Source organism: Rhinatrema bivittatum, chromosome 7, assembly GCF_901001135.1.
Source record: "Rhinatrema bivittatum chromosome 7, aRhiBiv1.1, whole genome shotgun sequence".
NCBI classification, from domain to species: Eukaryota; Metazoa; Chordata; class Amphibia; order Gymnophiona; family Rhinatrematidae; genus Rhinatrema; species Rhinatrema bivittatum.
This window is the reverse complement of record NC_042621.1, coordinates 100,669,503-100,697,409: the sequence shown is the minus strand read 5'-3', so window position 1 is coordinate 100,697,409 and position 27,907 is coordinate 100,669,503. Positions and strand designations below refer to the sequence as shown.

General features: G+C 41.7%; 1 protein-coding gene across 5 annotated transcripts in view; it reads left to right on the top strand.

Annotated features, from left to right (window-relative positions):
* GFOD2 (glucose-fructose oxidoreductase domain containing 2) overlaps positions 1 to 25,270 on the top strand; it is a 46,922-nt gene extending 21,652 nt beyond the window's left edge. For all 5 annotated transcript variants that reach the window (XM_029608813.1, XM_029608814.1, XM_029608816.1 and 2 more), the window contains one exon: positions 20,262 to 25,270. In XM_029608813.1, coding sequence (XP_029464673.1) covers positions 20,262 to 21,163 — 902 coding nt within the window. In that variant the 3' untranslated portion in view covers positions 21,164 to 25,270. The remainder of the gene's footprint in view (positions 1 to 20,261) is intronic.
* Positions 25,271 to 27,907: the final 2,637 nt, after the last annotated feature.

The following is a 27,907-nucleotide window of genomic DNA, read 5'->3' as shown; positions in this document are numbered from 1 at the left end:
GTGTAGGAGGCAGTCTGTTCGAGCAGATTCAACGAACGGTGGCGGAACTCAAGGTCCATCATGAGACCCTGAGACAGCTCTCTTTAATGCCTTCTGAGTACTCCTCAAAACAGCCTTTCCGAAAAGACACTAAGAAGTTCTTTTTCCGTCCGAAGAAATCCTACCCACCACTGGCTAGAACTCGCTCTACGAGACCATTTCAAAAAACCCAGTCTCGTCACATACGAAAACAAAAGCCGCAAGCAGCTCCTCAGCTGGGCCCTGCTTCCGGTTTTTGACTCCTGCATAGAGAGCAGCAGCCAGCTTCCACTGCCTCACATACCAGTGGGAGGTCGATTGTGCCATTTCAACAACAGGTGGCACTCAATCACCTCAGACCAGTGGATCTTAGCGATAATCGCTCAAGGTTATCATCTCAACTTTCCCTCCATCCCACCGGACACCCCACCTCTACCGACGTGGAAAACATTCGATCACTCCATCCTTCTGGAACAGGAGGTCTCCCTCCTTCTCCAGTCCAAGGCAATAGAACCAATACCCTACTCTCAGCACAGCCTAGGGTTCTATTTCCGGTACTTCCTAATCCCCAAAAAATCAGGAGGCATTCGTCCGATTCTGGATCTACGTGCCCTCAACAAGTACCTCTATCGAGAAAAGTTCAAAATGGTAACCTTGGGTTCTTTTCTTCCTCTTCTACAAAGAGGAGACTGGCTCTGCTCACTAGACCTCCAGGACGCATACACTCATATTACGATAACTAAGATGTCAAAGTATAGAAAAGCCCAAGAAGCCTGCAGTAAGCAGTTTTAAGGCCTGCATTTGTGGGTGCCAGATGTTCATCACCAGGATGTGCTCTATTTGCTATTGCTTTTTGGGCCTGGACCACGATTCCTCCAACTGCTACAGATATGGTTTGATGTCCCCTAGGATGCAGCAGTATTTCATACCCAGGCCCTAAGGAAGGAGCCAGCAGGTGTGTGTGTGGGGGGGAAACCCCCCCCAAGCCTTATTACAAGTCAGAGCAGTGGAACTGCTCTCATAGAGAAGTGAAGGAGGAGGAGACCCCACAGGTAAGTATTAGCAGGTGAGCATGTCAGCTAATACCTTCTGGGCTTGTATGCAGATATCTGTCAGGGTATGTATACACTCTACTGCAACTAGGTAGGCTCCCCAGTTCAAGCTGGAAACCCTATGGGAAGACCTGTACTATAGTACAACTTGACGTGGTCTGTGCTATCACATAGCCAGTTAACCCTTTGAGCCAGCTTGAGGTAAGTAGAAGACTCTGTAATTGGCTGTACAAGTTCTGGAGTTTTCGCAACTGTAAGAAATTCCTTTGAGAGTGTCACAGCAAAAGTCAGGTAAGGTCAATTAGGAGGTTCGGAACAATAAACACATTCTATTGACTAGGCTTGATAGCTGGGGTACATAAAATAAAAATTTGCTGATTATCTGTGTTGAACTCTAATAACATCCTTGCCTTCACTCAAAATCACAGCTGCAATCCTAGAACCTGGCTTTGAGCTTCAAGCTCCAATGCCTTGGCTTATCTTCAGCTCCTTGCCAGGTTCCGGTTCCAGTGTTCTGTGCTTTGTCTGATCCAAATGTTCCCGTGCCCTGTGGAAAAATTCTTATATCCTACTGAAAGGTCTAAACTGAATAAAATGAAAGCAAACCTCTGAAAGGCAGTTTTATGGCAGATTTAACAGCCTCTTCACGACTGCTTTTTTTTTTTTTGTGCCAAGAAAATTCTGTGTGTAATAATTATGCATATTAAGGCAATAGAGCCACATTTTCTCTCTCGTCCCTCCGATAGTCTGTTGGGGAAATATCAAGGAGAGGGCTACAGACTGAATTTCAGGCACAGGGGGGTCTGCACAGCTCCTGTTCTCTATAGAGTTATTCCATTAGGTGAGGCGCATGATCTAGGCACTTACAATCATGACACCCATGACAAAGAAGCCCAAGTGCCTACCCATTTGTGCTGCATGCCACATCATGACTTTTTTTGGAACAAAATGGCTATATAACACAGTTTTCCTCCTGAGGTATACCGGTACAGTCTCTCCTTCAGAATGCTTCAGTCTAGTAGCCTTGAAGGGCCTGGCCCTAGCATGCCACTAGCGGTTGCAGGCTGAGAGGGGCTTGGTGTGGGCTTATCTCTTCCCCCATTGATGGAACCCGTTCCTGCTCTCAGCTACAGAGAGCTGAGCTTAGGTGAACGTCTTATTTATTGAAGAAAAAAAAAATCATAAGCTAGCCTGCTCACGTCTTTGGGGAGTTCCGTGAGCTGAGGAGGCAGAGCAGGCATGATGGGTTGAGCGGCCATTTGGCTAGGTCCCACTTGCTTATCCCTTTTTTGAGCACGTGGTAGGACACGAGGTGTTTGCGTGCGTTTTTGTGTTGTGGGCCGCTCACTGAGTGCCTAGTTGTGCATATACTTATGCGTATTCATGTGCGCACGCTTCTTGTGCGCCCATTTTAACCGCAGAGTTTATGTGCATATATTCCAGACGTGAGCTTGACCATGCTGCATACTTACAACTATGGCGCTCATGGCAAGGAAGCCTAAATGCTTATGCCATTTCAGGGTCATTCAGCCACAGCGTGCTTTAAGCCTGGGTCAGCATTGCCTGGATACTTGGGACGATTCCCCTCCCTTCCGGAGGGTCTCCCTGTCTTGATTGATCCACAGGCCAAGTCGTCACGAGCCACTAGCTCTCAGAATGTCTGGTTCGAGCCTGTGGGGCCTGGAATGGATTTTGACCCTGAAAGCAGTGATTCCTGATCCTGAAATTCAGAGAAATACAGCCATTTATTTGGTCATGCCTAAGAGAGAATGGTCTTTCTGGCTCTGGATGTATATTCCCATCCTTTGGGAACATCAGCAGTCCATTTTGATATTTTGGATTGTCTTTAACAGTTTCAGGTCTTGCCTTCAGGTTAGCTGTGGTGCCTGGGACCTTTTTCCTAGCTCATGGTGGCGGTAGCAGCGGCTCTCCACAAGGAGCACTAGTTCTCCCCTCTCTGGATGGCTGGTTGATGAATACCAAAACTGTGAAAGAGGGTCTTCATGCTTCCCACAGGCTGGTTCCTTGCTACAGGAACTAGGCTCTGTGGTGAATCTGACCTAGAATGATTTCAGCCATCTTGGACCCTGGAGTATCTCTAGATTCAGTTCGGTACAAGGTGGGGCAGAGTATTCCTGCTGCAGTCTCTGATCCACCTTGATGCTGTGACTTTGATCCCTGCGAAGCCCTGTTTGTCCGACTGGGGGGGTCTTATCTACAGGTCCAGGGGTTAATGGCTGCCGCATTAAAAGTGATTCTCTGGGAGAAGGCACACATGCATCCTTTTCAGTGCCTGTTGATCTCCTGTTGGAGTCCACAGTCGAAGACCTATGTGTTGAGGAGTGAGCTTTTGCCTCTGCTTCCATCTGCTGGCCGGAGGACATATCCCACTTGTCTGGACTGGTCTATTAGGACTGAAGGAAAGACAGTTAGCAGGTAAGTACCTAACTGAACCTTTTTTCTTATAGTGCATGTAAACAGAAGGTTAATAAATGAATTCTGATTGTAATAAGAAGACCACTATAAGTGTAGATGGAATCACTGTATTTTCTTCCGACTGCTCCAGCAGCTCTGAAATATTCATAGTTGGTATTGTTGTTTCCCTTGGGGCTAATATCTGAAAATTGTCCAAATTGCTTTCAATAATTCTTTTTGGTGGTATATAAAAAACCTTAGATATTATTGGCAAAGTCTCCTCAATAATCTTTAAATTTTCTATCATATATTTCCTCCAGAGATCTTTAGCAGTCATATATGGTAATTTAGGAAAATTAATACATCTCAAATGTCTAGCGCGTATCTGGTTATCCAAATTTTCCACTTTTTGTTGTAAAATCTGATTTTCTTTAATTAAATTGCTTTGAAGATTATTTAAACTGTCCGTTTTTACTTCCATTAAATGCACCTTTTCCATATTTTCCCCAAGGTCTTTTTCAACAGTCAACATTCTAGTTTCTAAATTTTCTACTGCTTTTACTGTTGAAAGAATCTGTCTCTGAATGTTATTATTAGTGTCTTTTATCGCTTCCCATATCGTTTGCAGCGTAAAATGGGTGTTCAAAAAGTACTTTTCTCATCGTCATGAAAACTTTTTGGGTATCAAAGTTCAGATATTCCCTGACCTCGCGAGAACGACGCAGAAGCGTCGTCAACAATTTCTTTTGCTAAAACCTCAAGTGTTAGAATTGGGAGGGATGTTTATGCTTAAGTTCCCATGCAAGTGCTTGGTTAAATTTCAAGGAAATTCATTTCTGTTTTTTCTCCCCTCGCAACTAACATCTTTTATTTCTAGTAGAAGGGACCCCTTGGTGTCCTCCTCCCCTATGAGTTGATGTATACTTCTAAAGGCAATTTCAAAAGGTCTATAAAATAAAACGTAACTCCCCTATAGTTGAATTTACTGTTTAAATATATTTCCTTAAGTTTGTGGAAATCTTGGATCTAATTTTGTGGGCTAAAAATTTATACTTCACTGTTTCTCAAAAAATAGGTTACAATGTGTATTATTTTATTGTTAAATAGACATATATTTTGTTCTTTGTAATTAAGGAATTGATTATTTTGTTTGAATCTTAATGAGTGAAGTATATATATTTCAAATTCAAGTATGCTTGAACTAAATTTGTAAAACTGAATAAAGAATAAATAAAAAAAAAAAAAAAAATGAATTCTGGATTGACTTTGTCACTTTCCTATAATAGAACTGTCACATGTCTCTGGCAATCCTTCAATCTAAACACTATTCAGGTTAAGTTGACATTTCAACAATTTATTTTATTGTACAAATGATAAGAAAAGTATGTGTAGTCACTCCCAAAAGCATTGGGTTCTTATAGCAGTGTATCCTAAGATTAGGAAACATGCTTGTATGAATTTTTTGTATTATATTAAGGAATTAGTGTTCTTGCAATACTTAAAGAGAAAATGTGTTTTGTTTTGGTAAAAAATTACATTGTTAAAATAAGATCTTCAGATTTTGTGACTACTTGGCTCATGACAATCAGGTGCCACTACAAAGATAAAAAGTGTGCAACAGGCGTGGATGTTTAAAAAAAAACCCACTATGAAGCAACTACCTCTCTGAATTAATCACGAACCAAGGAGAGAGGAGATTCAACTCACTCACCAAATCTAAGAAACAAATCCCAATAAACTTGTTATCCAACAATTATTTACCCAGCAAATGACAATATCATAAAGCTTGTTGCTCTAGTGTTGTAATCTGCAGCCTCTCACCACGCAATGGGTCGCAGGCTGTTATCAGCTTACAGAGCTTGATTTAATGTAATCATTTACTGTCATTTGTCCACCCACCAAATACCTTTATTCAACAACCCATCCTATAAACCTATTACTGTTTTCTCAAAATGTAAACTTTAACTGAACGAAAATGTTCTTTGAAGGTCAAGTTCAACAGAATTGAATACTTAGCCATAAATTTTTCATCGAGCAGCTACAATGCTTTGCTGTTCAGTTTAAACATCCCAACATGTTTCGACTGAAATATCAGTCTTCTTCAGGGGAATTGTGATATCTCGAATCAGGCCAACATATTCATTATATCCTAAAAATTAAAAAACCATGAATTAAAAACACTCAAAGCAGACCACACAGCCAGAAATCTAATCTAAAACAATATCTAGCGTAAACCATCATTCATTGTTGCAACGTATGGAAATATGCTCCACTTACCCGGACCTGAAGAAGACTGATATTTCAGTCGAAACATGTTGGGATATTTAAACTGAACAGCAAAGCATTGTAGCTACTCGATGAAAAATTTATGGCTAAGTATTCAATTCTGTTGAACTTGACCTTCAAAGAACATTTTCGTTCAGTTAAAGTTTACATTTTGAGAAAACAGTAATAGGTTTATAGGATGGGTTGTTGAATAAAGGTATTTGGTGGGTGGACAAATGACAGTAAATGATTACATTAAATCAAGCTCTGTAAGCTGATAACAGCCTGCGACCCATTGCGTGGTGAGAGGCTGCAGATTACAACACTAGAGCAACAAGTTTTATGATATTGTCATTTGCTGGGTAAATAATTGTTGGATAACAAGTTTATTGGGATTTGTTTCTTAGATTTGGTGAGTGAGTTGAATCTCCTCTCTCCTTGGTTCGTGATTAAAAAAAAAACCAAACATCCTAGAAGCACAGACCAGATGTATTCAAGGTAAAAGGAAGGCAAAACTATTACCGGCATGGTTAAAAGGTGAGGTGAAAGAGGCTATTTTAGCCAAAAGATCTTTATTCAAAAATTGGAAGAAGGATCCATCAGAAGAAAATAAGATAAAGGGGATGGAACAGCTCCCCTATGAGGAAAGGCTAAAGAGGTTAGAGCTGTTCAGCTTGGAGAAGAGACTGCTGAGGATGGATATGATGGAGGTCTTGAATGAGTAGATGTGAATTGGTTATTTACACTTTCGAATAATAGAAGGACTAGGGGGCATTCCATAAAGCTAGCAAGTAGCACATTTAAGACTAATCGGAGAAAATTCTTTTTCACTCAACGCACAATAAAGCTCTGGAATTTGTTGCTAGAGGATGTGGTTAGTGGAGTTAGTGTAGCTGGGTTCAAAAAAGGTTTGGATAGGTTCTTGGAGAAGTCCATTAACTGCTATTAATCAAGTTTACTTAGGGAATAGCCACTGCTATTAATTGCATCTGTAGCATGGGATGATCTAAGTGTTTGGGTAATTGCCAGGTTCTTGTGGCCTGGTTTGGCCTCTGTTAGAAACAGGATGCTGGGCTTGATGGACCCTTGGTCTGACACAGCATGGCAATTTCTTATGTTCTTGTAAGCATTGGCAAGTTAAATGTAAGACACTGATAAGACAGGCTAAGAGAAAATTTGAAAAGAAGCTGGCCATAGAGGCAAAAACTCACAATAAAAACTTAATATGTCTGAAGCAGAAAACCTGCAAGGAAGTCAGTTGGACCATTGGATGATAAAAGGGTTAAAGGGGCACTTAGAGAAGATAAAGCATTGTGGAAAGATTAAACAATTTCTTTGCTGAACCAAATCACGGTGAACTTGGAAGATGTGGTAGGCCTGATTGACAAACTGAAGAATAGTAAATCACCTGGACCGGATGGTATACACCCTAGGGTTCTGAAAAAACTAAAAAATGAAATTTCAGACCTATTAATAAAAATTTGTAACTTTATCATTAAAATCATCTGATGTACCTGAAGATTGGAAGATGGCCAATGTAACCCTGATATTTAAAAAGGGCTCCAGAGATGATCTGGCAAACTATAGACCTGTGAGCCTGAATTCAGTGCCAGAAAATATCATGGAAACTGTTGTAAAGAATAAAATCACAAAATATTTAAATAGACATGGTTTGATGGGACACAGCCATAATGGATTTACCCAAAGGAAGTCTTGCCTCACAAATCTCCTACTTTTTTTTTTTTTTTTTTTTTTTTGACGAGGTGAATAAACATGTGGACAAAGGTGAACCGGTAGATGTGGTATATTTCTATTTTCAGAAGGCATTCGACATGACATGAAGTCCTGCATGAGAGGCTTCTAAGAGAACTAAAACGTCATGGGATAGGAGGTGATGTCCTTTTTGTGGATTGCAAGTTGGTTAAAAGACAGGAAACAGAGTAGAATTAAATGGTCAGTTTTCACAGTGGAAAAAGATAAACAGTGGAGTGCCTCAGGGATCTGTACTTGGACCGGTACTTTTTAATATTTATAAACTATCTGGAAAAGGGTACAATGAGTGAGGTGATCAAATTTGCGGACAACACAAAATCATGCAGATAGTTAAATCTCAAGTGGATTGTGATGAATTGTAGGAGGATCTTGCGAGACTGGAAGATTGGGCTTCAAAATTGCACTCGTTCACGTTAAATTTCATCTGCCAAGTGATACATATAGAGAAAAATAACTCTTGCTGTTACAAAATGTTAGGTTCTGTCTTAGGAGTTACCACCCAGGAAAGAGATCTAGGCGTCATAGTGGATAATACATTGAAATCGTCGGCCCAGTGTGCTGTGACAATCAAAAAAGCAAACAAACAATGTTAGGAATTAAGGGAATGGCAAATAAAACAGAGGATGTCATAATGCCTCTGTATCTCTCCATGGTGAGACCGCACCTTGAATACTGTGCAGTTCTAGTCACCGCTTCTCAAAAAGGATATAAGTGCACTGGAGAGAGTGCAGAGAACGGTGATCAAAATAAGGGGCATGGAACAGCTCCCCTATGAGGAAAGGCTAAAGAAGTTAGGGCCGATCAGTTTGGAGAAGAGACTGAGGGGGGGATATGATAGAAGTCTACAAAATCATGAAGGACTTCAACAAGTTAATGTAAATCGGTTATTTACACTCTGGTAATAGAAGGACCAGGGGGCACTCCATGAAGTTAGCAAGTAGCTCATTTAAAACAAATCAAAGAGAATTCTTTTTCACTCAGCGCATAGTTAAGCTCTGGAATTCATTGCCAGAGGATGTGGTTACAGCAGTTAGTGTAACTGGGTTTAAAAAAGTTTTGGATAAATTCCTAGAGGGTCAATCTATAAACTGCTATGATGGCAATTAATAAGTAATAGTAGATTGTGATCTATCTAATGTTTGGGTACTTGTGAGTTGGATTGGCCACTGTTAGAAACAGGATACTGGAACTAATGGACCCTTGGTCTGACCCAGTATGGCATATCTTAAGTTCTTATGCAGTTTGCTTAGGATAATGGTGGCCACTTTTTTTTTTTTTTTAAATTAGAAAACAGAGCAAATGTGAACCAGAAGTCTCTAAGTCATGCATAGGTTAACCAAGGTTTATTTTTTCACAAAACATTTAACACTGAATGGTAATACTCAAATAACTTTTGTTTTTCTCAGTCATTTGAAATATGTTATCTTAAGATACATTGTAGTTTTTCTTTTAAAAATTAAATACTTTGTAGCTTGCGTAAAGTGTAGGTGTCACTTCATAGGGATAAGCTTGTGCAATATCTATAACTTGCAAGGTATATTTGGACTATGGTCCATTTCACACCTGCACTGCAAATGTATGTTGCTTGCACTGATGGGGGTACCAAGCCAGGAGTGCTAAAATTGTCCATTTGTAATAGCCTGTATAAACCTTTATATAGTTTGTTCAGCTACTCCAGATATTGATTGTGCTATGTAAAATTGTCAAGACTTTTATACTAATGCAGCAAAGAAAATATATTCCTTGCAGAAACGTCTGAGGGTCAGTGCTATTCATACCTTCATTTAGATAATATGGCCCACAACTAGCAGCATAAACTTTTTTTTTTCCTTTAAGCAATATTGCCATGCTGGGTCAGACAAGGGTCCATCAAGCCCAGCATCCTGTTTCCAACAGAGGCTGAACCTGGCAAGTACCCAAACACCAAGAAGATCCCACACAACTGATGCCAGTAATAGCAGAGGCCATTCCCTATATCATCTTGATTAATAGCAGTTAATGGACTTTCCTCCAAGAACTTAGCCAAACCTTTTTTAAACCCAGCTATACTAACTGCACTAACCACATCCTCTGGCAACAAATTCCAGAGCTTAATTGTGCATTGAGTGAGAGAATTTTCTCCAATTTAGTCTTAAATGTGCTACTTGCTAATTTCATGGAGTGCCCCTTAGTACTTCTATTATCAGAAAGTGTAAACAGATTCACATCCTTGTTCAAGATGTCTTATGATTTTAAACGCCTCTATCATATCCCCCCTCAGCTGTCTCTTCTCCAAGCCTTTCCTCATAGGGGAGCTGTTCCATCCCCTTTATCATTTTGGTTGCCCTTCTCTGTAGCTTCTCCATCGCTACTATATCATTTTTTTTTTTTTTTTTAATAATAAATGGGTTTTTTTTATTAAACAACATTAGGTAATACTCAGCATACAAATGTGTAGAACAAGCAGAACATATAGTCTTCCATAATGGCAAATGAATAAAGTAAGAAAACTGTGTTACAGAAAAATAAAGAAATATAATTATCCACCAAACATAACTGAAAAGAGCTGGTCTAACATCAAATGTTCATTGTTGTTCAAATCGTTTAACCTGTTGAACCCCCCCCCCTCCACCCCCCATAACTGCATCTCTGACAGGGTATGTATGTAAATAGCCATTGTTGTCCTGAGCACATGCTAAGGGATTTCTCTGGTGGAACTGTTTAACTGCATTGCAAAATCTTCATTCTGGCTAAGTATTTTCTGCTTATTTTTACTTCTTTTTGCTTATTGATCTGAAGTTGTGTAGAAGCTTGTGTAGAAAGCTTCTGTGATTATTTACTGCCTGTGTTTTAACTTCTTTCTAGTCTTTCATTTTGTGTAGAAGCTTGTGTAGAAAGCTTCTGTTGATTATTTCCTGTCTGCAAAGCTATAAGCTTTTAAACTGGGAAAATCTCTCTAGTTTGGGGTTAGCTGGCACAACTAAAAAACTGGGGCATAAAGACTGTTTTTTTTAAAAAAGAATTGACCAAAAGGCAAAGACAACAGTCCAGTAGTGCCCTGCTTTACCCAGCTTGTCCCAGGCTAAACTGTTTGACTCCCTCCCACCCCTGGGGCTTGTTTCTAATAAAGACTGCCTAGATTACCATTGGCAGCAAGATAAATTAGTACATTGGTTACAGTCAAGGAAATAAAGTCACAAATTACCAAGATGAGGACTATCCAATGTAACTGCTGTGGAGCCTTTATTCTGAGGGAAAGCATCTGGAAACTTAGAGCTTGCCCAATTTGTGCACAACTCTCGTCCTTGAAAATGGAGCTGACTGTGATTAAAGATCAATTAGCTTCAATTAAAAGAATTACACCCACATTGCATTACTCAGAAAATAATTCCCCAATACCACAAACAAACCAGGAGTCAAGAAAAGGAGATCCATTAGGCTCAGGTAGGACCCACAGTCACCCATTCTTGACAGAAGAGCAGCCAACAGGTATACCGCCCCACTCAAACAGGTCATTAGGAAATTCTTTAAAAACCAGGAATACAGTTGGCTCTGGTAGAATTAGACCTGTGATGAGGAGACACACAATGTACCAAATGCAAAAAGAACAACAAGCCTTCTCTAAAATAAAAACTGAAGAAGTTCTTGAGAAAAGCATTGCAGTATTACCAGAAAAGAGAGAGAAAACACAATGCATGCAGTATTTAAAGATCCATAAGCAAAAAAAAAATCTAATTGAGATGGAAAACTCTGTCAACAGTGGCACTACCGCAAAAAGAAATAGTGAAGTGAATAACAAATCTCAACAAATATCTCACTAGGAGTCCAGGAAATGCAATAACCGTAAAGAGAGTACCTGGAAGGCTATGACCACAAATGCTCATAGTTTGGGAAATAAAATCCCAGATCTGCAGGCCCTAATGGCTGAGGCAGAATTGGACATTGTTGCTATCACAGAAACATGGTTCACAGAATCTCATGAATGGGATACAACAATACCAGGCTACAACTTGTTAAGGAAGGACAGAGAGGATAGAAAAGGGGGAGGTGTGGCTCTTTATGTCAGAAACAACATCCAAGCAACTGAGCTACAAGGAAGTTGGGGTATTGAAGAAGCTCTATGGGTCGACCTAAAAAACGATGACGGAGCATCCATTTATATTGGAGTGGTTTACAGGCCTCCAAACCAAAAGGAAGAGCTGGACAGAGATCTGGTTAAAGACATCCATAAGATAGGTAAGAAGGGAGAAGTGGTGATCGTGGGTGACTTTAATATGCCAGATATAGACTGGAAAATCCCATCTGCAGAAACTAAAAATAGTAGAGCGATAGTGGATGCCATGCAAGTATCTTTGTTCAAACAAATGGTGTTGGAACCCACGAGAGAAGGAGCTATACTCGACTTAGTGCTCACTAATGCAGATAATGTCTCAGATGTCCAGGTGGGCGCCCACCTCAGCAGCAGTGATCATCAAACGGTATGGTTTAATATCACTAAAATAATAGGGAAAAGAACCACAAAGACCCGAGTTTTACAGTTCAAAAACACAGACTTTGAGGAAATGGGGAACTACCTGGAGGAAGAACTTAAAGGATGGGAGAACGAGAGAGATGTGGATCAGCAGTGGACCAATCTAAAAGGAGCAATCACCAAGGCAACTGCTCTATATGTTAGAAATGTAAAGAAAAGCAAAAGAAAACTGAAACCTATCTGGTTCTCAATGGAGGTGGCTGACAAAATTAAAGCTAAAAGAACAGCATTCAAGAAATATAAAGGATCCCAAAGGGAGGAGCACAAAGAAGAATATTTGTATCAACTGAGGGAGACAAAGAAATTAATCAAGTTGGCAAAGAGTCAAGCGGAAGAGAGGATTGCCAAGGAGATAAAAAATGGTGACAAAACATTTTTCAGATACATCAGTGAAAAGAGAAAGGTCCAAAGAGGTATAGTGAAATTGAAAGGTGGTAATGATCAATGTGTAGAGAGAGATGAAGAAATGGCAGAAATATTAAACGAATACTTCAGCTCTGTGTTCACTAAAGAAGACCCTGGAGAAGGACCATCTCTAAACAACAAGAAACTGGAGGGAAGGGGAATAGATGAAAATCCTTTTACAGTAGAAAATGTGTGGGAAGAACTAAAGAACCTGAAAGTGGACAAAGCCATGGGGCCTGATGGGATTCATCCAAGGATATTGAGGGAGCTCAGAGATGTTCTGGCGGGTCCGCTGTGTGACCTGTTCAATAGATCCCTAGAAACGGGAGTGGTGCCGAGTGATTGGAGAAGAGCGGTGGTGGTCCCGCTTCACAAGAGTGGGAACAGGGAAGAGGCAGGCAACTACAGACCGGTTAGCCTCACTTCGGTGGTGGGAAAAGTAATGGAGTCACTGCTGAAAGAGAGAATAGTGAACTATCTACAGTCTGGAGAATTGATGGACCAGAGGCAGCATGGATTCACCAGGGGAAGATCCTGTCAGACAAATTTGATTGACTTTTTTGACTGGGTAACCAAGGAATTGGATCAAGGAAGAGCACTAGATGTCATCTACTTGGATTTCAGCAAAGCTTTTGATACGGTTCCACACAGGAGACTGGTGAATAAAACGAGAAGCTTGGGAGTGAGTGCCGAGGTGGTGACCTGGATTGCAAATTGGTTGACGGACAGAAAACAATGTGTGATGGTAAATGGAGCCTTCTCTGAAGAGAGAGCGGTTTTAAGTGGTGTGCCGCAAGGATCGGTGTTGGGACCGGTCCTGTTCAATATCTTTGTGAGCGACATTGCGGACGGGATAGAAGGTAAGGTTTGTCTTTTTGCGGATGACACTAAGATCTGCAACAGAGTGGACACGCCGGAAGGAGTGGAGAGAATGAGACGGGATCTAAGGAAACTGGAAGAGTGGTCGAAGATATGGCAGCTGAGATTCAATGCCAAGAAGTGCAAAGTCATGCATATGGGGAATGGAAATCCGAATGAACTGTACTCGATGGGGGGGGAAAGGCTGATGTGCACGGAGCAGGAGAGGGACCTTGGGGTGATAGTGTCTAATGATGTGAAGACAGCAAAACAATGCGACAAGGCGATAGCAAAAGCCAGAAGAATGCTGGGCTGCATAGAGAGAGGAATATCAAGTAAGAAAAGGGAAGTGATTATTCCCTTGTACAGGTCCTTGGTGAGGCCTCACCTGGAGTACTGTGTTCAGTTCTGGAGACCGTATCTACAAAAAGACAAAGACAAGATGGAAGCGGTACAGAGAAGGGCGACCAGGAAGGTGGAGGATCTTCATAGGATGACGTACGAGGAGAGATTGAAGAATCTAAATATGTACACCCTGGAGGAGAGGAGGAGCAGAGGTGATATGATACAGACTTTCAGATACTTGAAAGGTTTTAATGATCCAAAAACAACGACAAACCTCTTCCGTAGGAAAATAATCAGCAGAACCAGGGGTCACGATTTGAGGCTCCAGGGAGGAAGATTCAGAACCAATGTCAGGAAGTATTTCTTCACGGAGAGGGTGGTGGATGCCTGGAATGCCCTTCCGGAGGAAGTGGTGAAGACCAGAACTGTGAAAGACTTCAAAGGGGCGTGGGTAAACACTGCGGATCCATAAAGTCAAGAGGCCGCCAATGAAGAGTGGGTGACTCGCCAGAATGATGGCTATTGACACAATACCCTTATTAAATAAACATACACATGCTTACTGTGACTCCTACATCGCTCTAAGCTTCAACAGCAAGAGGTAATGGAAAAAAGGATTTGCACTCACAAAGAGGGGAGTAGCTGGCTTGTTACGGCGGTTACTACCCCAAACCAAATATGCCTGATACTTCACTTTCAATGCATATACAGCATAGCTCTCTGCTTCAATGACAGGGGAGAAGAATAACTGATACTTCACACATCCAGCAGAGCTCTCTGCTACAACGGCAAGGGAGAAGAAAAAGGGTTCGCACTCAAAACGCGGGGAGTAGCTGGCTTGTTACGGCGGTTACTACCCCAAACTAAATGTGCCTGATACTTCACTTTCCATGCATATCCAGCATGGTTCTCTGCTGCATCGGCATGGGAGAAAGACTGATACATCACGCATTTCCAGCATAGCTCTCTGCTTCAACGGCAGGGGAAAAAAAAAAAAAGCAAAAAACTGATGCTTCACGCATATCCTGCATAGCTTCAACGACAGGGGTGAAGAAAAAAAGGATTCACAATCACAAAGCGAGGAGTAGCTGGCTTGTTACGGCAGTTACTACCCCAAACCAAATGTGCCTGATACTTCACTTTCAATGCATATCCAGCATGGCTCTCTGCTTCTACAGCAGGGGAGAAGAAAAAAAAAACCAACAAGAGCTGTACAACATAGTCTAGGTAAAACAAATAAGCATGGGTGTAGCTTGCTTATCACGGCGGTTACTGCCCCTACTACCCCTAACTAATCAAGCTAGATATTTCACTTGCATGCAGCTCCATCACTGCTCTCTACATTAATGGTGGGGGTGGAAGGGGAATAGAACAAGGAGCTAAGAGTAACAGATAAGAATGAGAGAAAAAATGTGTGAGGCTTGCTGGGCAGACTGGATGGGCCATTCGGTCTTCTTCTGCCGTCATTTCTATGTTTCTATGTTTCTATAGGAACACAAAATAAATGAAATCTATCAAATCCAGGCAATTCAATTCAAAGCAGTACTATCCACTGAGGTCTCATTAGCATCTGAACCCTGGGGACTGAGATTCTGCCACTGTATATAGGGTTGCCACAATCTTTCAAATTTTGGCATCCATTTGTGTCGGACAGCGGTTAAGCGATTCAAATAGTATACATGCTGTAATCATTGGGTGACCTTATGTATCTTCGGTAGTTGTGGCTCCTTCCACGAGTACGTCAAAGCTCCCTTAGCTGCTATCAGCACCTGTCGCCCTATGAATGGGATAGGGTATCCAGCACCTAAAGGGGAAATACCCAGTATCACCTCTGCAGGATCGAGTTAGCACCTACCATTAATGTAATCAAATTCTTAACTTTAGGCCAGAATTCAACCACTTTGGGACACTCGCACCACATGTGGAAATAGGATCCGTCCAGACCTCAGCCTCTCCAACATTTCCCATTCCCCGAACCTGAAAATGTTGCACGTCTAGTGGGGGGTAGATGCCACCTAAATAAGAGTTTATAGCCTTGCTCAATAATGGCAGCAGAACTATATCTTTTATGAGATGCGGCGACCAGAATTGTACACAGTATTCAAGGTGCGGTCTCACCATGGAGCGATACAGAGACATTGACATTTTCCGTTTTATTCACCATTCCCTTTCTAATAATTCCTAACATTGTTTTGTTTTTTGATGGCCGCAGCACACTGTACCGACTATTTCAATGTGTTATCCACTATGATGCCTATATTTTTTTCCTGGGTGGTAGCTCCTAATATGGAACCTAACATCGTGTAACTACAGCATGGGTTATTTTTCCCTGTATTCAACACCTTGCACTTATCCACATTAAATTTCATCTGCCATTTGGATGCCCAAACCTTAGGTATAGTTGCCCTCATGCTGAAGTGGCCGGAGAACAAGCTGCTGTATGCTATTTTTTCCCCACAACAGCCCATGTTGGGTAGAATGATACAGAAGATAGTCAAGGAAGATGGTACTTCTGCTGGCACCAGATTGGCTCAGAAGACCATGGTATGTAGATTTGCAAAGGCTTCTGATGGACTCTCCCCTCCGGTTTCTGGTGCACAGGGATCTGCTACGGCCTGTTCTTCATGAAGATCCGAATTGTCTTAAGGTATGGTCCTCGAGAGGGCTCCCTTGCTAAAACATGGTTATTCTACTGCGGTGATTGCCACCTTGCTATGAGCGAGAAAGTTCTCCACTTCCTTCACCTATGTGCAGGTTTTGTGTGCATTTGAGGCTTTGTGTGAAGATCAAGGGATTCTTCCTCGTTCAGTTAAGATCCTGCTCATTTTGGAATTGTTGCAAGATGGATTGAGTAAAGGGTTGGCCCTTAATTCATTAAAGGTGCAGGTTGCGGCTCTTGCCTGTTTCTGAGGTAAGGTGAATAGTGGGCTCTTGTCAGCTCATCCGGATATGGCCCATTTCTTGAAAGGAGTGAAGCAACTTTATCCTCCCTTGCGGTTATTGGTGCCCTTTTGGAGTCTTAATATATTTTTGGAGTTTTTTAGCGTGCCCTACTTTTCGACTGATGTGTGTAACCTTTCCTTGAGGTTACTGACCTTAAAATCGGTGTCTTGTCAGAAGTTGTTTTTGCGTGCGACTCCAGGGGTGACAACTGCGTACTGTTCCTTTTTGCCAAAAGAGGTCTCAGATTTTTCTCTTGAATCAGTCTGTTTCCTTGCCGTCTCTGGACAGCGCAAGAGAAACGGAGGAATATCATCTGTTATGGCCCTTGAATGTCAAGAGGCATGTCTTGAGATATTTAAAGGTTTCTGAACCTCTCTGGAATATGGACTGGCTGTTTATACTCCGTTGTAGACGTAAGCCGGGTGAGCTAGTGTCACAGGCTATTGTAGCCTGCTGGATTAAGGAGGTAGTCACGGCCGCGTATGTGGATGCTGAGCAGCCATTGCCCAGTCAGGTTAGGGGCTCGTTCCACTAGGGCAGAGTTATTTTCTCCCATCGATATTTGCTGAGCTGTGACATGGTCCTGTTTGCACATCCAGGCAATGCCTGGAAAAGATGTGTAAAGCCCAGAAGGACACAGCCTTCGCATGTGTGGTTTTGACTGGACTGCGGGCAGCCTCCTGCCATGTTTGGGAGTAGCTCTGGGACATCCCACTGGTTTTGGATTCAGCTGTCTGAACGCTAAGAGGAGAAATTAATACTTGCCTGAATTTCCTTTTCTTTAGTACAGACAGGTAAATTCACCTTCCCACCCTTGCTTCCAGATGGGTTGTGCTATGGTCTTCCTGCATGGCTGCATGTTCCAGAGAGTACTGGTAAGTGTCAGTGCAGTTCCTAGAGTAGTGTTATTACACTTTGTTTGAGCTCAAATGTTTTCCTGTTGAGTGCTAGAATGGTTATCTGTTAATCACGTTTTGCTAGTTTGTCCACAGTTGGCTTTTGCAGAGAATACTGGTACGGGGGTATATATGCCGTGATGTCATCTTTGCTCCATCTCCATCTGCTGGTAGAGGTGCATAACCTGTCTGTACTAAAGAAAAGGAAATTATCAGGTAAGTAGTAATTTCTCCATACAAAGTAATTCATATTTGCAAAATGTTGTGGCATGTGACTATGCATTTGCTTTATCATATTGCACTTCATAGAAAATTGCTCTGAGGCCACAAAATATATTTAGCAGAAGTGAATAAAAATGTTTTAGTAGCTCTTCCAATTCATACACTTAGAAAGGAAAAGCATGAAGAACACACAAACTCCAATAATTCTCAAAAACAACCAACAAATTGATTTAGCCGAGTAAGTTCGCAATCTAGGAGTAATAATTGACACTGAACTAAACCTAAAACAACACATATCAATAAAGGTAAAGGAAGGGTATGCTAAACTCATGATACTCAGAAAACTTAAACCATTACTAGCTCTGCCAAATTTCCGTACTGTACTTCAATCGCTGATATTTGCAAGCACAGACTATTGTAATGCCTTACTACTTGGCCTACCCTACACTACAGTAAGACCACTGCAAATTTTACAAAATGCTGCAGCTCGAATTCTCATTGGAAAAAGCAAAAGAGATCACATAACAGATACACTTACCTCCCTACATTGGCTCTCCATAGAACAAAGAATACAGTTCAAAGCACTGTGCTAAATACACAAACTTAACCATGACGAAAAAGCAGAGAGGCTGAACACAGCACTTAGAGTACACGTCCCACACAGAAATTTAAGATCAGCAAACAGAGCACTTTTAGCCATTCCATCTGTGAAAACAGCAAGACTTACCCAAGTTAGAGAACGTGCACTATCTCTAGCCGGCCCCACATTATGGAACTCCATGCCCCTTGACATAACACTTCAGAGTAATCATAAACTTTTCAAAACACAACTGAAAACCTGGCTTTTCAAACAAGCCTTCAAGAAAGAGAATGACACAGGCAATTTAAATAAGGATAAGCGGCATAGAGCACACAGCGCTTAATTTCCTATTTTTTAACTGTAGTCAACCATCAGGATGAATTGCTACTAAACTCAATTCCCCATGTGAATTTCTTTAAATGTAAACTCCTTATCATATACCATATTATTCATAATATTATTTGTTACCGAATATTAATGGCACCACCTATGTAAATTATGATCTACATTTTTTCTTTGATATAGGTGCTCTATTGTAAACCGTTATGGTGGTAAATAACTTAATGACACTATATAAAAACTCTTAAATAAATAAATGTACAAATGTTCATATGGTAACGTGGTTTTCACTTTTTTTCCTAGCTTAATTATATCTTCAACAAATATCACTGCCATTTTTCCTAGTCTGAATCTTTCAAGTGCTTAACCATCAAATATATTTATTTCTAGTGAGGAAAATGCTACAGTTAGAGCAAAAAAGTTGAATATATCTGTCCTCCAGGAATTTATTTAAATCTTTTTTTTTAAATGCCAAACCTTTGTTTAAAACCCTTATTTTCTCACTGATTTTTTTTCAGGTTTATTATGTGTGGCTAGTATTCCAAAACTAAATGAGCTTAAAGTAAAGAAACTTGCTAATGAGGAAGGCTGGATTAAATCCTGGGCTTTCCAGAGTTTGTGCTGTTAAAATTCTTTTAAATTTGGCTGGCTTTCTTTTGCCTCCTTTCTCTGCTGGTTCTTGATGTATAGTAACTAGTTGCTGCAACTGTGATTGCTGCTGGATATTTTAGTGCATTTAAAAAATGTAAAGTAATGTTAATTTTAGATGTGGACTTATGTCTGCCACAGAAGCTGCCAGTTATAGTGCTGAATAACAGTCAAATACATTTTTATTTATTTATTATTTTTTTTCTATACTGACATTCGATCTGAGGTATTACATCGGTTTACATTCACGCACTGTAGGTATTTCCCTATCCCCAGAGGGCTTACAATCTAAGTTTGTACCTGAGGCAATGGAGGGTAAAGTGACTTGCCCAAGGTCACAAGGAGTGACAGTGGGACTCGAAACCTGGTCTCCTGGTTTGTAGTCCACTGCTCTAACCTCTAGGCTATTAATGAACTCCCTAGATTTATTGGTCATTCTGGTTTTAAATTACAAATGCTGGTGCCTACCACAGAGGAATGGGATTATGTTGCCATCTTAGTATATGTCACTTCCCCTTGTGTGTTTCGTTTTTGTTTTTGTTTTCTGTCAAACCAATGTCCAGTAAGTTCTCCGTGAAATTAGATGGGTAATGTGTTAAGAGATGCAAAAATAGCTTAAGATTCATGTTATAAATATTCACCATGTAGCTGAAAGTGCAAGGGAGCGAGCTTGAGCCAGTCGTCTTTGCAAGCAGGGACATGTCATTCCAATATTCCTGTTGAATTCCCTAAGAAAAGCAGGGCAACACTTCCCTTAATATGTCTGCCTGTGCATTGAGCTATATTTTTACCCTCATTATAAAAGATATCTACATACCAAAGGTACCTGAAAGGTTTCATGTATGCATTCAGGAACTTCTCTTCCGGATCTTCTGAAAAATGACTGGAATACTGTGGTGATGTGTGTTCTTTGTGTTTTGTTGTTTTTGTTTTGTTTTTTGTTTTTTAACTTTATTACCTTCATTTTTAATTTCTGTATGTTTTGCCACCAGGAATTGGGAAAAATGTGATCTGTGAAAAAGCTGCTACCTCAGTGGATGCCTTCCGAATGGTTACGGCAGCTCGCTACTACCCCAAGCTCATGAGCATTGTTGGGAATGCCCTCCGCTTCTTGCCCGCTTTTGTGAAAATGAAGCAGTTGATTGAAGAGGAGTACATTGGGAACGTGCTGATCTGTGATGTCCGGGTTTACTGGGGGAGCCTGCTCAGCAACAAGTACAACTGGATCTGTGACGAGCTAATGGGCGGAGGTGGGCTTCATACTATGGGCACTTACATCATAGATCTCTTGACTCATCTGACTAATAGAAAAGCCGAGAAAGTCCATGGCTTGCTTAAAACATTTGTGAAGCAGAATGCAGCAATAAGTGGGATCCGTCATGTCACAAGCGATGACTTTTGCTTCTTTCAAATGCTGATGACAGGTGGTGTCTGTAGTACTGTGACTCTCAATTTTAATATGCCTGGAGCTTTTGTTCATGAGGTCATGATTGTAGGCTCTGCCGGTCGCCTCATAGCACGTGGGACCAGCTTGTATGGACAGAAGAATACAGCTGCCCAAGAGGAACTCTTACTTGCTGATTCTTTAACATTCAGCACAGTGAGCCTATTAGAGAAGGATTTTAAAGACATTCCATTGTTGTACCTTAAAGGCACTGTGTACATGGTTCAAGCATTGCGACAATCCTTCCAGGATCAAGATGACCGTCGAACCTGGGATCACAAACCAGTTGCCATGGCAGCGTCCTTTGAAGATGGTCTCTACATGCAAAGTGTGGTAGATGCCATTAAAAAATCCAGCAGGTCTGGTGAGTGGGAGGCTGTGGATATCATGAGTGAAGAGCCAGATGCAAACCAGAATCTCTGTGAGGCACTACAACGAAATAACCTATAAACGGTCCCGGTTTTGATTTTTCATTGCATTTCAATATGGCAGTAGCAAAAGGAAATAATTTTTGGCTCTTAAATCATGAAAGCTAAGATTGATGCAGATGGATCGTTCAACGCACAAATTGCTCCCACTATTTTTGATGGGAAAATGGAGGGGGCAGAACTAGAGCAATTTTTGCACTGGAGCATATCTTTGATAAACTTAGCCCAACATTTTTATTTTTATAGTATGCATCTACATTTTTTTATATGCAGTAACAGTTGTATTTTCTTGCTAGCACATTTAGCTCATTTAGAGTTTATTTTAATGTTCCACTTCTAGGTTTTGCATTTAGACAAAACCTAGAATCATTTTTTAGATGCAGAAGATACAAGAGAAGCACTGACTTGAAAATACCTACCTTAAAATATTACACTCACTCCTGGAGCCAAGCCTATGCTTCACATTTTAGAATACATTTTTATAAGACCATCATGCACGGAATACGGCTGCAGTTGCACATGATGTCTTACATCAGAGAGAGCCCTACATTTTGAAGTAACTCCTTGCTGCTGCTGCTTCTACCTGACATTACCTGTTGGATATTTTTTAAGGAATGTCAGACAGAAGTAGCAGCAAGGTGTTGCAACCATGCCCTGACGCAGATCGTTGCTTTGAAACATGGGGGTCATGTCTGGTATAAGACGACACATACAAGGACAAGTACTACGTCAGCTGTGTCACATAAGGGTAGATGTCTTAATAGCATCGAAAAATAACCAAAAAAGAGACAACAAATAGGACCTATGATTATATTGGGGAACTACTGCGTCAGCCATTTCTAGCAATTGCATGGGCATTCCATGTATGATGGTGTTACTATAAAAATGTATTCTGAATGTGAAGCGCAGGCTTGGTTCTGAATGTGAAGCGCAGGCATCTATTAAGAAACATGCCTTAGTTTGCAAATTTTGTATAGTCCTCCATCAGTTAAGTTAGAAATTTAAGATCTATGTTAGGGAAGACCACTAGAGTGCTTTGCCAACTATATTCCAAGAATCAGAGCATCTATTTTGCTAGGAAGAGGAGGCTGTAGAGAGAAAAACTGCTTTGGGGATCATGGAACACACTGGTGATGGTGTTGGCAGTAGCTTACTGAGACTATACAGTATTTTGGGCAACAGTGAAACTTGAGTATGGATCGAGATTCTAGGAATATTGAGAGACTGCATCTGAGCGATAGGAAATGATCATCTTATTTTTTTTTACATACAATTTTAAGTAATAGTATAAAAAATTAAAATTGGGGAAATCAGTAGAAAATGCTTCACTATTCTTGGCTCGAGATGCCATTTTTCCTAGAAGACATACTGCTCAGCCAATTCTAATTGTGATTGACTTCAGCATCCTTATTTTGCCTGTAATTCAATGGCCCCATTTCTTATAGGCATCCAATACAGTAATGACCAGGGCTGAGTTCTCTGTCTTAACGAAGGCTGTAGCATAGGCTGCCATGTATCTTGTTCCATTTATTACATAAGCCTGAATTAAGTGATCAGTATATTATTCACTACTTTACTTCAAGCTATTTTACTAGAGATTGTTGGTACATTTAACCCAGCATATAAATATAAATTGAAATTTTGTTTTGCCACAAAATGCCTTTCTTGCTCAAAAAGCAAACAAGTTTCTATTAGTGATAGTAGTAACAGGAAAACAGCACCCCACATAAAAATATGAAGTTTTTAGGCAGCTTGTAAGCAATGTTTATGCATATTCTCTTTCCAGTGGCCTCTCTTTTACTGCTTCCTATCTGAGAACCAGCCTGCCTTTTTCCTTTTTTTTTTCCCCTTCAGACTCATCCTGCATGTAGGCTGAGTAATGTGGCAATCTTGTGTGACTGAAAGTTTCCTTAGCCTCTTCCTATACGCTTTCCAGTCACGCAGTGATTGGGTCTCCCTTCTAAGCTTAGGCTGTAAGTTCTCCTTAAACCTTCCAGCCCAAGGATTCAGAACCAGGCTTGGGAAGTTACATCCAGGTGTCCTACGAGGTTGCACAAAGTGCTACCCATTGGGCATATCTTATAAAAACTTGAATAGGCAAGTATGAGAGATGGCCAGCAAAGCAGCAATAGTTCTGTTTTTAGATAATACAAAAAGGAGCACTTGGTGCCAAATGGATTGTAGCAAGAGATTAAATGATGGTACAGGCATGGTCAGAATTGGAGGTTGCAACCTGATAAATATTTCCTATGAAAACAATGCAGAAATATTATTTTTCTCTCATAGAAATAGTGACCTGTGCCTGTTGACCTTACCAAAAGATTTAGATTGAATGTACCCTGAAATTTTCCAGGATGCATGTTCACCGGCAGATACCCATAATAACCTTAAATTTAAAATTTATTTTCACTCCTTGTTAATTCTCATCTAATGCTGTTGCATAATCCAAAGTTAATTGCATTATCCTGGAAAAATCTCTAGAATTTTGGCTTCTCTGTTTCTGGTACTTTCACTGTAATTAACAAGAAAAATATTTTAAGATTTAAATTGTTTTTGAGCTATTCTAGCATTTAATGGGAGCTAAATCAGGCACATGTAGGTTTCTTGCCTATAAAGGTACATCTTGATAAGCTGGACTGGCTAGAACTATAATGGAGTCTTTGTGTTTTTACAGCAGTAAAAAGAAATTATGGGTCTTAGATTAAGAAGAGACAATAGATTATCAAAATGAGATGATGAAAAGCAGAAATGAGCATGGATATAGTTTACAGTAGCATGTTGTCATTTTAGATTAGCTTCTCATCACAGCCAGCAAGTATCAGGATAGTTTTATTCCAAAATGCTTGTGTTTCATGTTTATCATTGCCCTTTCTTTTCCTGACTTTTATCTGCTTAGTTTTCTAGACTATACTAAAAACGCCTTGAATTCTATTTCTAAAGGTTTCTGAAGTTGTCAAACACAAATTCTTATTTTATTGCACATCATGTAGATGGAATTTTTAATCAGTGTTACATTTGTATTGTCTTATTACTCTGCCTGAACTGACATCGCTCTTTGGAACTCAAAGTCTGATCAACTTGGCAGCAAATTTCCTTTACATTTAAGATATTGTCCTGAAGTGTTAGTAATAAGTAAAGATATGGCTATTCTGATTTTAAAAAAAAAATCTACTTTTCTTGTTAGTATAACTTTGTGAGTTAGAGCCAGAGATCTACCTGAGAACAGATCATGTGGGGTATCTTAATTGTAACTGAGTTGTGTGTAATACCTGTTTTGTGCAGTTAACCGAAATTTTACTTCCTAACCATCTAGAACAGCGATTCCCAACTCTGTATTGAAGGCACACCTAACAGGTCCAGCCTGCAGTGAATATTCATGAGAGCGTTCTCTATGCTTCAGTGTATGCGGATAGCTCTGCTGCATATACATGCAAGACACCTTGAAAACCAGATCAAGGCCGGGCTGGGAAATGCTGATCTACAGAGTTTTGATCTCGTGCCTTTGACAACTTATTCATGAGCTTCTTATCCTTTTGTTTTAAATACAGAACTGTACTTTCCACTTGCTATTATCTCTGAGAAACTTCAGATATTTAGAGAGAACTAAACAATGATTAACCATGTTTAGCCATTTAAAGTACATACCTGACCAGCTTTATTTTTTTTCTTTAAATTTCTTCTTTCATTGCCTTATTTTGCTGCTATAGCACCATGTGTAGGAATCAGTTTCACTGCTGCTGCATCCAAAAATGACATCCTTAATACAGTTTTATGTTAAATGTAGAAATGAAGTGACATTTTTATACGTGAAAAAAAGATCTCAAACCTGGTGACTTCAGCCTTCAGATTTTCATACAAACCAAATTTCTCCATGATGTAATTACATCATACCTATCAATATCTAGCATGTTCATGAATTTATCTAATTTTCTCATTACACTATCCAATGATAGTATATGTATAGCTTCACAGGGCAATTATAGCTTAGTCACTGTAATAGTTCATAATTCTTGTAGTCCAGGAGAAAACTGGATCTTTCCTAGCATGTAGCCAGATGGACTCAGGACCAATGGGTATAGTGTACTCCTGACAGCAGATGGGAGACGGAGTCAGATTTCAAAGTTGATGTCAGCCTACATATACCCGTGCAGGAAGCTCTGCTCTCCAGTATTTCTCGGTCTCCTAAAGCAGATAGGGACACTTCTGCACTCTAGAATAGTGTTAGCAATTCTAAATCAAAGAAAAGAGAAAATTTACCTCAAGACGACGAGCCCTGCTCTCCTGCGGTGATACCTAAGGGTCCCTCTCCCAGTCGAGAATTCCTGAGGTGATTTCCGAGATCCCTCAGAGGCAAGCCTTGGTCCGGTAGCCGGTTCCCAGCGTGGACTTAGCCCCCAGAGTGGCTGAGAGGCAGCGGGTGCAGAATCGAGCGTGGTGCTGAAGGTAATTCCCTCTCCCCCCGGAGACGGCCTGGCACGAGACCGGGAAACACCGAGACCAAATAAGGTAGAAACCTCTTCTAAGTCTAAACCTCTCCAAGGCTCGAATAGCTGCACAGATCGTCCCTTCCGGTGTCTATTAAATCGGGTTGAACAGCTCCGTCCGAGCTAGACCCTGATCCAGTGCGAGGGTCCACACACGTGGAGACCCTCGGGGGGGGGGAAGGGGTCACCATCTTGTCCGTGTGGTTGTCTGTGCCATTTCCCCCCCTTGATCGCCGTGTTGCCCGCTCAACTGAGCCGTGCGCACCACCGGCTTGTGTGCACAGTGGTGCGCACAGCAAAGTGCATATCTGTGCGGGTGCACAGCGGCCCACACAAATAGCGCCATGCACACAATAGCACGCACATCTCGGCCAGGCGCACAAACTAGTAGCCTGTGCGAGCATCCCGCACACACATCGTCTGCGCACCCAAAGTGCACAGCTAAGCCTCCCGACGCACATACCAACACGCACAGATGAGTTTTGAGTCACTCCACGCACACAAATCATGGCACCGCTGGCCAAGAAGGCCAAGGGACAAGCCCTTTGCCCAGCCTGCCACCTGAGTTGCGCAACCTGAAGTGGCCTCCGCCCTATGCCAACAGTGCGAAGAGGCTCAGGGGGAACCTAAGCAATGTCCCCCACAGCCAGCAGATGGTTCCGGATCCACTAATGATAGTACCCCGGACCTCTGTATCTCCGACTCTGCGCCTACACAGGAAGGCATCTCGGGGGCTGCCTCCATAACCCCGCCTGGATTCAATGTGGACCTAGGGACCTTTTCCTGGGCGGAATTCTTCAAAGGGCTGCAAACCTTTGTCCAAGCGCAATCGGTACCGCCTGCGACACAGTCCCAGTCTCCACCAGAAACACAAGATCTTCCAAGCACCTCTCGGACCTCTTGAGACGTACCCCCCTAGTCAAGAGCCTCCCTACAGGGGATACAGACACCTCGGGGGACGAGACTGACTCCCTGGAGGAAGGGGAAATCCCTCCAGGGATGGAACCATGCTGCGATTCTTCTCCAAAGACGAGTTACCAGCTCTCGTGTCTCTGATCCTGAAAATGCTGGCCATTCTAGGCACGGGTACCACAACAGAGCCAAAGACTAATCCCGTTTTGGTGTCCCTCCGTCAGGCCTCATGCTATTTCCCAATGTTGCAGGCCGTACAATAACTGATTGATCTGAAATAGAATGCCCCGGAGGCCAGTTTCAAAGGAGGACAGGCCTTAGAAGCCCTATACCCCCTGGAACCCACGGCCAAGGAACTCCTACAATTCCCAAAAGTGGATGCCATGGTCTGCACAATCTCTAAGTGCAAAACCATCCCGGTCAAAGAAGGAGCGTCACTCAAGGATGCCCAGGACAGACGTCAGGAAGCCATCCTTAAACAGTCCTTTAATGTAGCGGCAATGACCCTGCAAATCGCGTCCTGCGCCGTAGTAACACGTGCCTGCTTGCATCTCTCCAGAGACGCAACCACGTCTGGTGAAACGTTAGAACCGGCGATATCCTTCCTCACGGATGCGACATCAGACCTAGTGCGCACATCAGCCAGGGTCGTCTCCTCCATAGTGGCAGCCAGAAGACAACTATGGCTCCAAAATTGGTCGGCCGACGCAACCTCCAAAGCAAACCTCACGAGAATGCCTTTTAAAGGATTCCTATTGTTCGGAAGCGAATTGGAGAAGTTAGCCAACAAATGCGGCGAATCTCCAGTACCTCGTCTACTGGAGAACAGGAACAAAAGAAACCAGTGCTCCTCCCCCCAAAGAACCAAGGGCAAAGGAGCCCAGTGTTTTAGACTGTACAAAAACACATACTACCAAGTACCTCGCCCCGCAGGCAGGTGCCAGTCCTTTTGGAACAGACACAACAAGAGGGGAGCAGGCTCAGGTACAGGCTCCAGCCGCACTCCACAATGAGAATCAGCAGACCCATTCACAGGAAGAAATCCATAGGGGGCAGACTTACCCTCTTCTACCAAAAATGGGTCGAGATAACGTCAGACAAGTGGGTCCTAACCATCATTCGAGGGGGATACTATCTGGACTTCCATAGCATTCCTCCAGACAAATTTGTGAGATCACCATGCCACGCCCTCTCCAAGAGGACGGCAGCAGAAACCACACTGACAAACCTACTCAACCTAAAGGTGATAACCCCAGTGCCCACGCACCAACAAAATACTGGGCACTATTCCATCTATTTTATCGTGCCCAAGAAGGAAGGAACGTTCCGGCCCATCCTGAACCTCAAGACCATCAATCGTACCTTAGGGT